This window comes from Triturus cristatus, chromosome 4_2, assembly GCF_964204655.1.
Source record: "Triturus cristatus chromosome 4_2, aTriCri1.1, whole genome shotgun sequence".
Lineage (NCBI taxonomy): Eukaryota > Metazoa > Chordata > Amphibia > Caudata > Salamandridae > Triturus > Triturus cristatus.
This window is the reverse complement of record NC_140586.1, coordinates 650,114,694-650,132,875: the sequence shown is the minus strand read 5'-3', so window position 1 is coordinate 650,132,875 and position 18,182 is coordinate 650,114,694. Positions and strand designations below refer to the sequence as shown.

At 45.8% G+C, this 18,182-nt stretch overlaps 1 protein-coding gene across 4 annotated transcripts in view; it reads left to right on the top strand.

Annotated features, from left to right (window-relative positions):
* RAVER2 (ribonucleoprotein, PTB binding 2) overlaps positions 1 to 18,182 on the top strand; it is a 418,859-nt gene that overhangs the window by 336,733 nt on the left and 63,944 nt on the right. For all 4 annotated transcript variants that reach the window (XM_085602376.1, XM_085602379.1, XM_085602377.1 and 1 more), the window contains exon 12: positions 9,024 to 9,113. In XM_085602376.1, the coding sequence (XP_085458502.1) occupies positions 9,024 to 9,113 (90 nt within the window). The remainder of the gene's footprint in view (positions 1 to 9,023; positions 9,114 to 18,182) is intronic.

Below are 18,182 nucleotides of genomic sequence, written 5' to 3'. Positions count from 1 at the left end.
CGAGGAGGAAGAACATATCTCCGTGTCCGAAGCCGACTCCAACATAGAACAAGAGGAGCAGGTTACTCCGGGTCAGCGTACAGTGAGTAAACATACCCCTTTGCCCCCTCAAAAACCAAAGACAAAGGCTCCGATCCCTCCTCTGCCTTCGGGACAAGGTCGGCACTGGCAAAAAGTGTCTGATGCCCGCCCTCTGGCCCAGCTCTGAAACAGAAAGAGAAGCCAAAATCAAAGTCTAAACATGTGGTGGTCACAATACCACCGTTGCCGAAGATTCCACCTTCAACACCGAAAGGCTTGGAGCCGAAACCTTTGACGCCGAAACCGGCAACTAAGGAGAAAGACACTCTGTCTAAAGAACCTCGGCCCGATGCCCCACCTTTGGATCCGAAGCAGAAAAAACTTGTGATCAACCCTGAAACAGGATAGATTCATGCCACTCTTCCAAAAAAACGAAAGATAGACCGACTACCTGAGGACTACCACATTACTCTAAAAAGGAAGAGTGTGGTGTGAGAAAGTGGCTCGGTATATACTGTTCCCAAATAGGTACAGTGTGTACAGAGTCCACAGTCCCCAGAGGTTTGGCAGAGGCTAAAGTTAGATAAAACCTTACTCTCTAAAGTGGTAGCTTGGTCGAGCAGTAATCTCACAATTTCTTTAATGAAAATGTTGGTTGGCAAACCATGTAATCTCACAATTTCTTTAATGAAAATGTCAGTCAACTCTGCCGCTGTAGGTAGTTTAGTTAAAGGAATGAAGTGTGCCATTTTTGACAGATAATCCACTACCACTAAAATAGTCGTATAGGTGTTAGACTTAGGTAAATTAGTTATAAAGTCCAAACTAATCGTATGCCAAGGAGTTGGAGGAGTGGGTAATGGTCGTAATAAACCCATAGGTGCTTTGTGCAGAGATTTATTCCTGGCACTAATTGGACATGCATTGACATATTCCTTAATATCTGAAATCATTGAATGCCACCAAAAATGTTTTTTACAACTGTCCAGAGTCTTTTGTGAACCTGGATGACCAGCTAAACTTGAGTCATGATGCCAGGACAGTGTAAAGCATTTGTTGCACACACTCAGTCAGCAAATGGTCTCACACACTCAATAACAGAACTCTAGGACAATGGTTTATATATTTAAAAAATATATGCTTGTTTTATTTTAGAACCAAAAATAGGTATCAAAATATACTTTCTCAGAAAGAGATGCTTTAGATAAATACCTTTGCAATATGCAATTGGCTTTTGTAGAAAGTTACAGATTGTTGCAATAGGCAACACAAGTTTAAACACAATAATGCATTGAGTTCAATGGAAGTTTTAAGTTAATTGCAATAAATGACTTTCAGGTTTACTTTTGTAATTCCAGGACTGGATCCTAGATTCAGTCCTGAGTCAGTTCTCAGAAACAAGTGATAAAAGTCGACTTAGTTGCCGATATGATTTTTAGACAATATTTTGCTATTTTAAAAGTTGACACTTCGAAAATATTTCATAGAAAACAGTCAATGATTCCCCATGGAAGAAAATTCAAGTTGCAGGTATAGTATGTTCTTGTTACTTTTGTAATCCAGTACTGGGTGCCTAGACTCAGTACTGGGACCTCTATCTAAAGCAGGTAAGTAATTAGGTTTTCACAGTTTACACGATTTTTAAAGAATATTTGAAGTTTGCAAAAATCGACGCTAAGAAGAAATTTCACAGAAAAACAGACAATGATTCCCTATGGAAGATAATTGGGTTACTGGTAAGTAAGGTTGTGAATATTTTTCAGGGTCAGTGCTGGGCACCAAGATCCAGCACTGGGAGCTCACTTAATAGCAGGTGAGTATTTTCGTTACTCGGCTGATTTTTGGTGAATATTTTAAGTTTTGAAAACTCCACACTTAGAAGAAGTTTCAGAAGAAACCAGTCAATGTTAGCCTATGGAGAAAATTGAGTTATCGGCTTTCAGGTAAGTACTCGTCTGGCAAAGTTAAGGTTCTGGGCACAGACTCAGGGGTCTCCCAGGGTCAGGTAGATACAGTTGTTACACCCTCAGCGGCACAGGAGCAGCCGGGTGCAGAGTGAGTTTGGCTCAATGTTATCCTATGGGAGGCAGGGGGGCCTTGGTTGGTGGCTGCTGACTAGCAGGCCACGCGGCTGTGTGAGCTGGACTCCTGGTCACTTGCTCAGGGCAAATGGGGAAGTAGATTGGTGCAAAGGTTACACTGCCAGGGCCACTCGGGCGGCTGGGTGCAGGGTGCTTTTGAGCCTTCGGGCACTAAATTGGTTTCAAAGGGAAAGCTCCGGTTTAGAAAAAGACTGCAAGCTCGGGGTCGAAGATTCTTCAGGTGCCACCACCACTTCGAGAGGTAAGTTGGGTAGTTGGAGGATAGGTAGGTACCCAGGAGTTGGGCACAGGGGGCAGCAGGGCGCCGGATGCAGGGGTGCCTTTTGGTGTCGGGAAATCTTACCCTCTGTTGATCGCGGTTGCGGGGGGTACCTGGTTCTGAGGCTGCAGGCGTCGTTAGGAGCGTTGAGGGAAGTCCTTTGGTGCCGGACTCTGGGTCACAGTCACTGGGGGTTCGTCCTCGTGGTCTTTGTTTACTCCGGCACAGGCCAGGCTTGGCGGGTGCAGGGTTCGCGGTTCCGGGCTGATGCCAGGGATTAGAAGCTGATTTTGAGTAGAGCCTCTACTCATGGGAGTCCCAGGTGCTTAGAGCCAAAAGGTAGCCAGGTCCTCCGGGGTTTGTGAGGTTGCTGGCCACAAGAGATGCCGGGTTGTAGCAGGAGCAGGTTCGAGGGTCGACAGGCCGGTAGGGCTGGGGCCAAAGCAGTTGGTGTCTTCCTCTTCTTGGCAGCTGCAGGGCAGGTCTTCTTTCTTCTTGCTCTTCTTTGTATTTCGGAATCTGGAATCTGGGGAAGGAAGGTTCAGGGTGCCCCTAAATACTAGATTTAGGGGCGTTACAGGTAGGTGAAGGGCAGGGACAACTGGGTCCCTGTCCTGGGGTGGGTACACCCCCTATCCTGCCTCTCTCCTGTGGGAAGGGGGCAGTAGCCTAGTCCTGATTGGGTAGGGCCTCCCATCTTCAAGATGGCGAGTGCCCGGAGATGTGCTTCACCTCGCCTCCCCCACCTGAGGGGTGGGGTTGGCAGGCTGGCACATCCCTTGTCCTTATTTGGGGTTTCCGGCCAGGCTTCCCGCCAGAGTGGAGGCTGCCAGTGGCCTGGGGAAGCTCACAGAGGCGGCATGCCTTTGAAGCGTCCCCCTGCCCATCCTGGGGGAAGAGATCTAGCACCTCGCCCAGGATGTGCATTGTTGCAAGCCCAGGAGAGCAGGGACTCTCCTACCCAGGGATCCGGCAACATGTCTGCTGTGTGGCAGCCTAGGCAGCCTCCCAGACCAGACGTGGATCGTAGGTTAGGTTTCAGGGGGCATCTCGAAGATGCCCTCTGGGGTACTTGGTACATTAAATCCCACACTGGCATCAGTGCGGGTTTAATGTGCTGAGAAGTCTGATACCAAACTTCTCAGTCTTCAGTGTTGCCATTATGGTGCTGTGTAGTTCGTGTTTGGCGAACTCTCAGCACCATGTACTCTTAAATGGCAGCACTGCACTTGCAGTGCCCAGGAATGGACCTGGGTACTGTAGGGGCACAGGGCTCATGCTCCTTTGCCCACACCACTGGCATAGGGCACCCAGCTAGAGGGGTGGCTGATGTATGCCAGGGCAGTGTAGGTGGTGGTCATGGCACACAGGGATGTGTGCCATGTCGACTCTCTGTTTTGTCTTGTACCCAGACACTCAGCCTGCAAGGGCAGTGTGTGTGTGTGTTAGGGTACAGGGCCTCTAAGGGTGGCACAACAAGTGCTGCAGCCCTTAGAGGCCTTCCCTGGTCACCAGGCCCTGGGTACCTAGGGTACCATTTACCAGGGGCTGACATGTGGCCAGGTTTTGCCAATTTGGGTTTTAGGGTTTTAGGGAAGGAACATAGGCCCTGGGCACCTGATTGGCAGGAGTCCAGGAACACTCAGTCAAAGTACATTCAGCAATTCAGCAAAAAGTGGGGGCATACCATGCAAGAAAGATGGCACTTTCTCACATGTGGGTACTAACCCTTCTCCCCCTTACATTCCACCTCTTTCTCCCACTCATCCCAATTTGCTTATCACACCATCAAATTCACCACCACCACTACTTTCACCTGACCCACAGGATGAAGGGGATGGGGATGAGGATCAGCATAGGCCAAAGGACACTGACCCTTGGGAGGATTATCATACTGATCCAAACCCAGACAATGACCCTGATTTGTATCCCTCCAGACCCTCCCCACCTGACGACAACATTGGGTACATTGAGCTCCTTAACGGGGCTGCTCAATATCATGGAGTGGAGCTCCATAAAGAGCCTTTAGAAGAGGAGTCCCTCTTTGAAACGCTTACATCTTCCCAAAGAGCTACTCAAGCCTTACCAATGCTGAAAGGCATGCTAAAACACACAGAAGTATTTAAAGACCCTGTAAGGGCCAGAATAATTACACCTAGGGTGGACAAAAAATATAAACCCGCACCCACGGACCCTGTTTACATTAGAGGCCAGCTGCCCTTAGACTCTCTTGTAGTCTCCAACTCTCGCAAGAGAGCTAACTCACAAATCACAGGTGAGGCTCCTCCTCCTGATAAGGAGTCTAAGCTTATTGATGCCTCGGGCAAAAGAGTGGCTTCTCAGGCAGCCAATCACTGGCGCAATGCCAACGCTCAAGGTCTGTTGGCTCGTTATGATATGGCTCATTACAATGAGTTAGAGAAACTCATACAATATTTAACTGATGAACACAAATCTAAGGCTAATGACCTTATCCAAGAAGGTAAGCTTATCACCAATACATCCATCAGGTGTGCCCTAGACGCAGCAGACACAGCAGCTCGTACAGTGAACACCAGTGTACTTTTACACAGGCATGCTTGGTTGAGAATATCCGGCCTCAAGCCGGAGGTGCAAACCTCCATCCTTAAACAAACATTCGACAAGATTAAAAAAGACACTGAGGTCGCAAAGTCCATGGGGGCTTTACAATTACCTGCCACTCGGGGTTCCTTTCACCTCTCCTTTTACAGAGGTGGTTCCAAAAGCATATCCACCGAAAATCCCTCCTCCTCTTACAAGGGCAACAACCAATCCCCCTCTACAAGAGGTTATTTCAGAGGAGGTTTTAGAGGAAATAATGGTAAGGGAAGAAGCAGAAGTAACTCCACACGCACTTCCCCACAAATAAACAGTGACTTCCTTCCGCTATCCCCGATCTGTCCACCCCTGTTGGGGGACATCTCTCTCAATTCCTACCTGTCAGAAATCAATCACCTCAGACAAGTGGGTACTATAAATTATCCCATATGATTACTGCCTGGAGCTTACAAACACTACCCCAAATATTCTTCCAAGATCATATGCAATGTCACCAGAGCATCTTACCCTACTAAAGCAAGAGCTACTCTCCCTCTTGGGAAAACACGCTATAGAACCAGTCCCATTACAATACCAGGGGGCTGGGGTATACTCCCTGTACTTTTTAATTCCCAAAAAAGACGGCTCTCTCAGACATATAATAAACGTCAGAGAACTAAATCCGTACATTCAGTCGGACCACTTTCACATGGTCACACTCCAACAGGTTCTCCCACTCCTTCAGCAAGGCGACTTTCTGTCCACTCTGGACTTAAAGGATGCCTACTTCTATATTCCCATTCACCCTGCTCACCGAGTTTCTCAGGTTTGTGGTGGACGGCCAACATTATCCATTCAAAGGTCTTCACCAAATGCCTGGCAGTAGTCGCAGCTCATCTAAAAAGAACGCACATTCACGTCTTCCCTTACCTAGACGATTGGCTAATAAAAGCCAACTCGCTGCAAAGCTGCCTAGGCCACACTCGAAAAACAGTCCCAACTGCTTCACCACCTTGGGTTTACTGTAAACCTCACCAAATCTCATCTCCAACTGTCCAACACACAAGCGTATCTAGGAGCCACAATAGACACTCAGAAAGCTCTAGCGTGTCCCAACCCATTCAGAATCCGCAACATGCAGACTCTAATATCTCAGTTACAGTCTCAACACTCGTTACCAGCTCTAGTGTTCATGCAATTGCTAGGAATGATGGTGTCTTGCATTTTAATTGTTCCTTACGCAAGACTCCAAATGCGTCCCCTACAGGAATGCTTAGCATGTCAGTGGAACCAGGCTCAAGGTCAGTTATCAGATCTAGTGTTAATGGATGGCCGCACCCATCGCTCTCTGCAGTGGTGGAACATACAAACCTTACCAAGGGGCGGCCTTTCCTCTACCCGGTTCCACAGATAGTGCTAACAGCAGACTCATCGCTCACTAGTTGGGGAGCTCATCTTCAAAAACATACCATTCAGGACATGTGGACTCTGCAATAAAAACAACTCCACATAAACCATCTATAACTACTAGCAATTTTTCTAGCATTGAAAGCATTTCAACTTCATCTAGTATGCAAAGCTGTCCTAATTTGTACAGACAACATGACAGCAATGTACTACATAAAAAACAGGGGGGTACGCACACTCTCCAGCTAGCTCAGAGCATCTGGAGATGGGCCATACCTCACAAAATATATCTCCTTGCAGTACACCTTCCAGGAATTAACAACCAGATTGCAGATCTGCTCAGTCGTCAATGATAACAGATCCACGAATGGGAACTCCACCCTCCGGTTCTCCTCCCATTCTTCCAAATATGGGGCTTTCCAGAGATAGATCTGTTCGCCACCCACCTAAACGCAAAATGCCCAAACTTCTCATTCAGGTATCCACACCCATTGTCCAAAGGCAATGGACTATGGATGAACTGGTCAGGGATATTTGCTTACGCTTTTTCGCCTCTCCCACTCATTCCATCAGAGGTTCGGAAGCTCAGACAGCCGTTCCTGACACTAATCCTAGTTGCTCCCACATGGGCCCATCAACCCTGGTTCACAACCCTGTTGCAGTTATCCATAGTTCCTCACCAAAAACTACATCTCACTCCCAATCTTCTTTACTCTGAGCCATGGAGAAATAAGAAATCCAGATCCCAGTCATCTCAACCTTGCGATCTGGCACCTGAAATCTTAGAGTTTGGCTAGCTTAATCTTCCGCCAGACTGCATGGATATTATCAAGGAAGCTAGGCGTCCTACCACAAGAGCATGCTATGCAGCAAAGTGGAAGCGGTTTGTGATTTACTGTAACAACAATTAAATAAATCCGCTCAACGCTTCAATCCAAAACATCATTTGTTATCTATTACATCTACAGCGTTCCGGTTTAGCGTACACATCCATACGCTTACATCTTGCTGCAATAGCTGCATATCTGCAAAACAGACCGCATTTGTCTCTTTTTAGAGTACCTGCTGTTAAAGCATTTATGGAAGGACTTAAGAGTCATTCCCCCCAGATTTTACACCTGCTCCAGTGTGGAATCCCAACATCGTTCTTACAATACTCATGGGTCCACCTTTTGAGTCATTGCACAAATGTGATCTACAATTTCTCACTTGGAAGATAGCCTTCCTCATAGCCATCACATCTCTGAGAAGAGTGGGTGAGCTTCAGGCACTAACCATAGAAGAGCCATATTTGCAAATACACCAAAACAAAGTGGTTCTTAGGACCAACCCAAAATGTGTACCTAGTCATTTCTGCCTTTCATATCAACCAATGTGTTGAGTTGCCTGTGTTCTTCCCTCAACCAGATTTTGTGGCAGAATGTGCTCTTCACATATTAGATGTAAAAAGAGCATTACTATACTACATTGAAAGAACAAAACCTTTCTGGAAAACAAAGCAACTTTTTGTTGCTTTTGCTCCACCACATAAAGGCAATCCAATATCAAAATCAGGTATTGCAAGGTGGATAGTTAAGTGCATTCAAATATGCTACATTAAAGCTAAACGCACATTAACCATTCCCCCTAGAGCGCATTCCATTCGCAAACTAGGAGCCTCTTTGGCATTTTTAGGAAACATACCCATAGATGACATCTGCAAAGCTGCAACATGGTCTACACCACACACTTTTACAACACACTATTGCATAGATGTGTTAGCTAGACAACAAGCTAGTGTGGGCCAGACAGTTTACGTACACTATTTCAGACAGTTGCAACAGCTACAGGTTAGCCACCGCTTTGGAAGATAACTGCTAAATAGTCTATGTGATCTACAGCTCGCATGCCTCGAACGGAAAATGCTACTTACCACAGTATGCATCTGTTCTTGGCATGTAGAACTGTAGAATATCAAGCGCCCGCCCACCTCCCTGGGAATCTATACCTGTTGCAGTACTATCTTACTTAGATAAAATATTCATGGACATCTTTCTTTACTACTCTTATTAACCCCATCATAACTCTCTGTGGCAAAACAATCTAAGGATGGAGTTAATGCCCATGCACGCTATCAGTGAAAGGAGGAGTCACCTACTTCGTGACTGGAATGACTTCTTCGAACAAAAACAAAGTGCAAACATCCGGACCAAACACTAGAGGGCAATCTATGCATAACATGCGATTCTACAGCTCTACATGCCAAAAACAGATGCATACTGTGGTAAGTAGCATTTTCCTTCCCTTGTTCCTGGGACTAATTTACTCCCATTTACCACCAGTTATGAGCAGGAGCTATATGCGCTCCAAGTGGAGGAGCTGTGTTTAGGGGAGGGAAGTTTAGGAAGATGTGAGTGGACACACCAGATACGGGGGACTGCCTGGTGAAGTGTCATGCTCCACTGTGCTGTAGGAGAGGGCCAGGTGATTACTCCTCAGTAAAATTAGGGTTGGTATTGCACCTGGTAATTTTGTGTGTTGGAACATAATGACCACATGGAATGGGCCAGGACAGAATCCCCCTCAAAGGAAACTGCTACCACAGACTAATATTGAGGGCCTTAATGGGAGAGGAATGTGAATAGGGTCACGGAGCTATTTGGTTTATATTTTAAGAAGCTGATATTTTATTTCAGGAAGGAGCACAGCAGTGGTATTCACAGTTTCCTTCAATGTATGATGGCTCTCAAGAACAGCAGTATGAGCATCAAAACGCAAGCAAAGAGGTAGGCAATGATGTTGACTTTTCTTCATTTGTAGTTTACTTTCAGTTTTTAGTCTGTTCTAAAGTTATTTGTTCATAACGTGTAACCAGAGAATGTAATGCCAGAGCGCATGCTTTTTATCGAGTGGCCCTTCGGTCTTACTGCTTCTAAATGGATTCTTTGCTTTTAGCGTTTGAAAATATTTTGTAAAATTTCCTTTGCGATGCTTGGTATCTTTGGATTATGAATTGCAATTGTAGATTTAATTCCTTTCTTTTAAGGTGCTTATATTTATTATACTGAAAATGTCTCCATTTATCTGTAGTGTACATGGCAGAGATTCATGAGTCTCAGCTCAAAGTTTATATGGCTAAAGCCATGTTAAGTTTTGCTGCTGTATCACCAGAACGTTTCCAGTCTGCCTTAATTCTATTATAGAAAACTGCAGAAAAGAACAACAAAACATCTGATTATACCTCATCCTTCCTCTCTAACAGTGTCCACTTAAGCATCCTAGTTTATTTCTGACATAGGAGCATTGGATCATTATTATATTCCGACCCTATTATTAGTCTGGATTCCCTAGTAATTTTGTACGTAGCAGTAAACTATATTAACCTTCTTTTAGGCAATGTTGTAGTTGTACATTAACCTCATTATACATTGTACAAACATCTGCCAGAGAGATGAATGTGCCCAGCACTCCACTCCCCCCCCGAAAGGCCAGCATAGCTCAGAATTCTACCCATCGTGTGTGCAGGAAAGATTGTTTAGAACTCTCATGTTCAGCACCTCTGCTGTATATGTTTGGATATTTTCTTCTTATTTTTCTATGGGTCTCTTCTCCAAAATCAGTTGCAGCCTGCTACCGTTTGGTGGGTTTTAGTTCTTGGGAACATCCACCTTTCGTCATTATGACTGAGCCAGCAAAATAGAAAACATTTCTCTTAAGCTCTTGTTGCATCTGTAGCTTTACACTGGTAACTGCACCCGCCCCTAAGAAATGTCTGAACGGCCCATATCTGTATGGCATTGCTAAGCACTTGAATATTTTTCAATAAATTGGATAGAAAGAGGGAACTCTCTCTAAGGTTGCATCCTCTTCAGGGTAGGAGTTTGTGAAGAGCACCACACACTTCATGCCCTCCAAAAAGGGATACATCTTTTTTTTTAAAAAGAGGGGCTATACATTGTTAATATTTTGAATTCGACCTTCCAAAGTCAAAGGTGCCTGCTAAATCAACTTCACTAGCAGAATTTGCTTCTTTTTCTGATTCGTCTTCTAAAAAAAAAAACACAGGTTTTAACAAAGTCCTCTTTACATCCTACATCTAGTACCTAGATTTCTCACAGAATCATTGACTACAGCACCCAAGAATTTAACTAAACACAAGGTTGCATAGTCATCATCATCATCATCCAACTCATACACAGAAGAAGATCAGGAGGATGGGCGTTCTCTTACATCACTTCTAAAGTGTTGAACCGAATCCCCCTTCACATCAGAGCCTCCTCTCCTCCCTTGAATTCTGCAAGAAGCAGAATACCTGGCTTTTCTGTTAACCAACTGTTAGAAATTGGGTTGACTGGTTTGTTAGCCCTGGTCAAGCAGCAACCACAATCGTAGTCAGAGTAAGGCACAAGCAAACCCCAAATTAACCTGTTCTCGGTCCCCTGATAGCTTGGCACAGAGCATTCAGGCTTAACTCTGAGGCAATGTGTAAAGTATTTGTGCAATACATCAAACAGTAAAGCAGTGAAAACACACCACAAAAGTAGTAACCCAAAACAGATTTAGAAAAATAAAGTTGTTTTTAATAAATAAAACAAGACCAAAATGAGACAAATCCAATTCGTAGAACCAGAGTTGTTGAAATGTAATGTTTTTAGTGAAAATAGCACAAAGCGCCAGCTGAGCATATGTAGTCATGTCTGACCGGAGCAAAGTTACAAGTTCAGGCTGACCGCGATGGAGCGTGGGCTGGCTACCGGGACCTATTTAGGCCCCCTGAACAGAGTACCTTAAATCCTGGTTGCGGAGGTTCGCGTGAATCTGCCTTGAAGGTGTTCAGCACAGCCGAAGCGATGTGTCGGTTCCAACATGTGGCGATGCTGTGATGCGAGGTCCTGCTGCACCGTCTTTAAGGGTTCCGTAGACGGTGCTTGTGATGCAACGTCTGGCATCGAAAATGTGCCGTTCAGCGGGCGATGCAACTGTTGTGAAGAGTTGCAAGGTAGCAATGCGGAACCCGTCATCGAGGCTGCCGTTGATGAGAGATGGAAGGACCTGGGCTGTGGATGCGCCATGCCGTTGGGGCGATGTGTTGGTTCCGAGGACTGTGAAGGCAATGCATGTCTTTGCAACGGGTCCAGTCTACGCAGCTGCAGAGTTGCAGTGGTTCTGCTTGTGGATGCGCGCTGAGCATAGGAGATGACGGTTCTGCTCAGGGATGTGTCACTCAGCAGAGAAGATATGTTGGTTCCTCTGGCAAGCACCTTAGGCCCACTTAAGGTGCCCAGGACTGGGATGGCAACGCTTGGCAGGGTAGACTCACAGATGCCAGCGTCCAGGTGCAAGGTCGTTGGAAGCCTGTTATGTCCTGGAGTTTTCAGATCAGGAGGCCAGCCAACTAGCCCTTGGAGTTACTACTGGGTTCTGGGTTCAAGAGATGAAAGTCGAGTCCTTCTCCCCCAGGCAAGAGGGCAGCAGTTCCTTCCAAGCAGCAGAGTGGCAGTCTTTCATCAGCACAGTAGTCCTTCCTGGCAGAGTACACACATGTCCAGAAGTGTAGTGAAGTGGTTTTGTCTGAGGTCCTTCATTTACACACAGTTGTGCCTTTGAATTAGGGAGGAGCTTCTACCTTTATAATGCACAGATGCCATGCCTTCCCTGACCTGGCTCCCGACTTTGTACAGGGGTATGCAGCCCTCTGTTTGGAAACAGGACAAGTCCTATTCAGGTGTAAGTGAAGCTGGGCTCAGCTCCTCCCTCCTAGCTCGCCAGTGATCGCCCACTCAGTCACACCTAAGCTCCCATTGTGTGTGGCGATCTAGGGAGAATACACAAAGCCCAACTGCCAACTAAACCCAGTCATGTAACCAGAGGCAGGCTGCATGTACCAAATCGCTAAGTCCGGAAAATGCCAACTTTCTAAAAGGGTGTAAAAGAACAAGGAAACCCTAGGGGTCAGATGGGACCAAGGGTAGATATATTTTATAACAACAACGGTCATGTTATGTTATGTTATGTTAAAAAGACTTTTAGAGCGCACGTTCACCAACGGTTTCTTGGCGCTTGAGCAGGAACGAGTTAGAACAATCACATTGAAGGACAGACAATTAATTGTAGGCCAAGGTAAAGAGCCATGTTTTGAGGGATTTCCTAAATTTAGAGTAAGAGGAGGTAAGGCGCAGTTCGGGAGGGAGGGAATTCCAGAACTGTGGAGCTAAGGTAGAAAATCGTAGACCACCATGTTTTTTCCTTCTGAAAGGGCAGGGGGTCAAGAGGTTCATATTAGAGGAGCGAAGCTCTCGAGAGGGGACATATTGTTGGAGTTTGGTGGCGATAAAGACTGGTCCATGAGAGGAAAGGGCTTGATGGATCATGCAGCCAAGTTTGAAGAGACAGTGTTGCGAAACGGGGAGCCAATGGAGGCTTTTAAGTAGCGGTTTGACATGGTGGGATTTAGGCTGGCCATAGACAAGCCTAGCTGCTTGGTTCTGTACTAATTGTAGGCGGTGGGATTGGTAGGCTGGAATGCCGGAGTACAAGGAGTTAGCGTAATCGATGCGAGATATGACAAGGGCAAGGATCACTTGGATGAGCGCCTCCGTAGAGAGAAATCTGCTAATTTTACGAATTCTTCTTAGATGGTAGAAGCAGGCGGAGACCACAGAATTTATCTGAGCCTTCATTGTAAGAGCACTACTAATAATGATCCCAAGACTCTTGACGGAGCTAACTGGAAAGGGGGGGACAACCTAATGGTTTGGGCCAGAAGTTGGAATTCCAGGGGTTGGCAGAAGCCCCGGTGAGAACTAGCTCAGTTTTATCAGGATTGAGCTTGAGCTGATTTGAGTTCATCCAGTTACTGATAAAATTCATAGTGGATTGAAAGTTTTCCTTAGAGGAGGGAGAAGAGTCAATGGTGAAGACTAGCTGGAGGTCATCGGCATAGTTAAAAGTGACGACTTCTCTCTTGCGGAGGGCAAAGATCAGAGGAAAGATGTACAGGTTGGAGAGGGGAGAGGGAGGAGCCCTGCGGGACTCCACAGGACAATCTTCTCTTCTCCGAGGTGAAGTTGGCAAGGCGAACTGCTTGATAGCGGTCGCTAAGGAAATAGGACATCCACTTCAAAGGGAGCCCCGGATCCCGGCACTATCAACCCGATCAACCAGTAAATCGTGGTCGACGGTGTCGAAAGCCGCCGACAAATCCAGGAGCACAAGGGCCTGCGAGATGTTGTGGTCTGCCCCCTTCCTAAGTTCTTCGAGGACTTCCAGGATAATAGACTCAGTTGAATGTTTGGGTCTGAAGCCCACTTGATGTGGGTCAAGGTAATGGGTGTGCTCGACAAAAGCGCTCAAGCACTTGGTGACATGGGCCTCCAGGATTTTACCAAGGAAAGGTAGGAGCGATATAGGACGGAAGTTGCTGAGTGTTAGGGGGTCAGAGCCTGTTTTTTTTAGGATAGGCACAACTTCTGCGCTCATGAAGAGGTTGGAGACAATACCCTCCGTGAAGGATCTGTTGAGAAGCGATAGGGGGGGTTCGGGGAAGTGAAGGAAGGCTTCCCGAGTGATGTGAGGGGGACAACTGTCCATAGGGGAGCCGGAGCGCACCTGAGTGAGAAGGGAGAAAAAGATCTCCTGAGTGATAGGTGGTATTAGGTCTATGCAATGGGGATTCTGATAGAGGCAGTCAGAATCTGGGGGTAGGGTAACCTTGGGAATGCTGGCTTTGATGATATTGATTTTATCAGTAAAATAAGAGTTAAGAGAATCGCATAGGAGCTGAGAGGGGATGGGTTTGGCGGTGACGCGGTCAGGTTTGACAAGTTCATCCACGATGGAGAAAATGTCTTTAGCTTTGTTCGTGGATGCGAGGATTTTTGACGAGAAATATTCAGATTTGGCTAGGAGGATGGCGTTTTTATAGTCTTTCAGAGCCATAGTGAATTTTGCCTTTTTCAAAGGGCAGTAATCTAGTCTCCACTTGCGTTCAAGTTGGCGTAGGGCTAATTTTTTTTCCGTTTAGGTCAATAGTAAACCTACGTTGAGCGTCGTGGGACCTCATGTTTCTGATCTTCTTCAGTGCTAGTTTGTCCCTAGCCGAGGCTAGCCAGGCATTGATGTTTTCCGCTTAAGTGTGCGGGGAAACAATGCGGTCATTAAACAGGAGGTTATGGAGCATAGGGGAGGCTAGAGTTGTACACAGTGCTGAGGGGTCGATCCGGCTCCAGTTTCTGACCTTGGTGGTGTCAGAGGGAGGGACTGTGGCAGGGGGGTGAAAGGAATAGAAAAGGAAACAGAGTGGTGGTCGGACCAAGTGCAGGGGAGAATTTGGAGGTCAACTACCCCAAGATTGGATGTCCAGACCTGATCAAGGGTGTGTCCTTTTATATGTGTAGCCACCCTGATGTGCTGGGAGTAGTTCATACCAGTTAATAGTTCAGTGAATTCAGCCGAGCATGGGCTTTCTCCCACATCGTGTGGCCAATAGTTAAAGTCGCCGATGATCAACACTCTGGCGTGATTTATGACCAATTCCGCTATTAAGTTACCAAATGACTGCGAGAAAGTGGGCATATAGAGAGGGGGCCTATAGAAAAGCGCACAGATAAAAGGGTAGAAGTTGGAATCGAACTTAAGAAGAAGACTATCAACGAAGGGTATGGTCGATGCAGTCAAAGAGGTAAATTTGTGTGACTGCGATATTATAGCTGCAACTCCACCCCCTGCTTTTTTCCCCAGCCTGTTGGACTGGAGAATGTAGTAGTTATCAGGGATAGCTGCCAAGATGTCAGGGCTGGAGTCGTCTGTGAGCCAGGTTTCTGACAGGAGAAGCATGTCAGGTTTGATGGTATCTAAGGGAACGGTCCCATGCAAGAGGGATAGATATGGTATCGCAATTTTCACAATCAAAAACTGGAATTATCTAAAAACTCAGGTAGAGGGATAAATACAATTTAATGGTAATAAGGAGAAGAAGACAACAATTAATATACACGAGGATAAGTGAGCAAACCGTGAGTGGGTAAAAAGGAAATCAGCCGATTTCCTTACCACAGGCAAGTGACTTAAAAAGTGACTTTACAGTGTAAGCAAAAATGACAATATATAAAGTCACAATAGGTTTCAAATCTCATACTCAATTGCAAGATACAGAGTATAATTTTTAGAGTTTAGAGACGTAGGTCGACGACGTTTCGATCCCCATGAGAATGGTGGGATCTCTTCAGGACTAGACAATGAAGCGAATGCCTGGGAAGTTTGCCTGGGTAGGTATATGTGAAAAAATAAATCGAAGGGAAGGGGTGGGGGAAGGGAGGTGTTGGGAGGGAGCGGAGAAAGGGGGGAGTTTGGGGGGGAAGGAGAAGGGGGGGGTTAGGTTGAAATTAGCAAGGTGCATGAAAGCTACTAAAGTGTGAAGATGTGAGTAGGGACGAGAAATCAAGAGAGATAAAGTTGGTAGTTTGGATGACAAGGGAAGGTGTGGGATATAATGGAAATCATAATGATAATGAGTGAGACAAGGGGAGAATTCCTAACGTGTAGAGAGTAAGAAATGGGGAGTGACCAAAAGAGAAAAACTTATGAAAGTCCAATAGCAAGATAATGTGGAGGGGCTGGGAGAAGGGATGAAGGAGAATGTAGTCAAGGGTAGATATAGGGGAGAAATGAGATGCTGGATAACAACCAACAGGTAAACAGAGGGCAGAATTAGGAATAAAGTAGTAAAGCAGAGAATATAGTCATTTGAAGTTATAGAAGAGAGCTTAGATGATGGATAAATCACCAAAAGACGAACAGGCGGCAGAATTAGGAATAGAGCAATGAAGCAAAGAAGTAATGGTCGAGGCGAAAGCATGGTCGGTGAAACGAGTAAGGGAGACAAAATTGGAAAGTAATAGGGTGTAGAGATGAGAACAAAAACGATGGGGATTAAGTGAGGAAAGGGAGCAAGGCGAAAAGGGTAAGGGAGGAACTTACTGGGAGCAGGACAGGGGGAATAAGTCCAGCAAGCCGGGGCAACAGCGAAGTGATTCCAACCTCAGAGTTCAAGGCGAGTCAAGGGGGCGCGTGAGAAGCGCAGATGAGTCACCGGTGGGCCGTAGCCACGGAGCCAGTGGCGGAGAGTACCGTGAATGACACGCGGTTGCGTAGGTCGCGCCTCGGGATGAATGAGGCACAAGGTCCCGACCGGGACCAGGGGGGAATGCCGTCCTCAAGAATCGAGAACCGTGCTTTAAAAGGGGAGATTAATGGAATTAGGCGGGTCCGAAAAGACAACGGCAGCAACCAACGGTAGAATTAACAAGGTATTGAGCTTACCTGAAATTCAAGAGGCAAGGGGGCGGCAGGATATGCAGGATCACGGCAATGAAATAAAACCGTCCGTCCAGGCGCGAAGTGTAATAGACACAGAAGGTTGGAGGAGGCGGGCTATATACGTAACTCGCACACGTGAGGAGCGCAGAAAGAGAAAAGGGGTGATGGTACGGGCTAACTAATCTCGCGGCCATATTGGAAAGGAGTGAGTGGCATCCCAAAGTATAATACTATAAGGGTAAAGGAGAGTAGAAGGGCAAGCCGAAGGAAATTGGAGAGAATAAGAACGAGATTTGAGAAAAGGGTGAGTGGCAGGAAATGGGTGGGATGGGCAAGTATGTAGGGGGGGATATGGAGTCGGAAAAGGGGAAGCATGGAAGAATGAATACATTATCAGTCAACATACAAATTCGAGGGTAAACATACTATTGAAGTTAAAAGACAATAAAAAAACAGTAAAAAGACAGTTTAAGCAGATGAACAGAGAAGGATGAGCAACTTTAGAGTAAATTGGGCCAGTCCTCCAGGCGATTCAGACCTGTATGGAGGCAGTCCGTGTGGATTATCCATTTCAGTTCTTCCTTGTTGAGAATAGCAGCAATGTTTGTTATCCTGGGGCGTGTTGGATCACGTTGATGACTTGCCACCTTATATCATTTTCAGTGTGGTTCATGCAGGTAAAATGTTCTACAAGTGGTGCATTAGGTGTTCTACAGCGTATCCGGCTTCTGTGTTGGCAGATCCGGATCCTGATCTTTCGTGTAGTTTGTCCCACATAAATTAAGTTGCAAGGGCAGGTAACTTTCTAAAAGTGTCATTTTCAGAATTGCAATTTTAAATTCAACTTCACCATAAGTTAGGATTTTACATTTTGAATCCAGAGACCCCAAACTTGAAGGGGTATCTCTTCCCATTTGGAAATTACACGCATACAATGTAAGAAGGTGAATCCAAAGTTATCCTAAGGGAGAGATAGGCCTTGCAGTAGTGGAAAACTAATTTAGGAGTTTTTCACTATCAGGACATGTAAAAATTGAAAATACATATTCCTGCTTTTCAGGTGAATTTCACCCCGCCCTCTGAGCCGACTAGGACCTACCCTAGGGGTGACATGTATTAAAAAGGAATGATTGGACCTGGCAAAATGTTTATTTTGCCAGGTCGAAATAGCAGTTTTCACTACACACACAGTCTATGCATTGGCAGGCCTGAGACCTGTTTAAAGAACTACTTAAGTGGGTGGCACAATCCTTGCTACAGGCCCACTAGTAGCATTTAATCTGCAGGCCCTGCGTACATATAATACCTCTTTACTAGGGACATAAAAGTTAATTAACTATGCCAATTGGGTAGAAGCTAATATTATCAGAGGTGGAGCGAAACTTCACTCCAAATCCAGGCACACAGCTGATATCGTGATTGTCTCACGTTTTTCCAATAACTGTTTCAATTCCTTGCCAATTTCTACAATAATTGATCCATGTACTCCAAGACTTTAATTTAATTCCATTTTATTTTCTTTGATCTTTCCACACGTG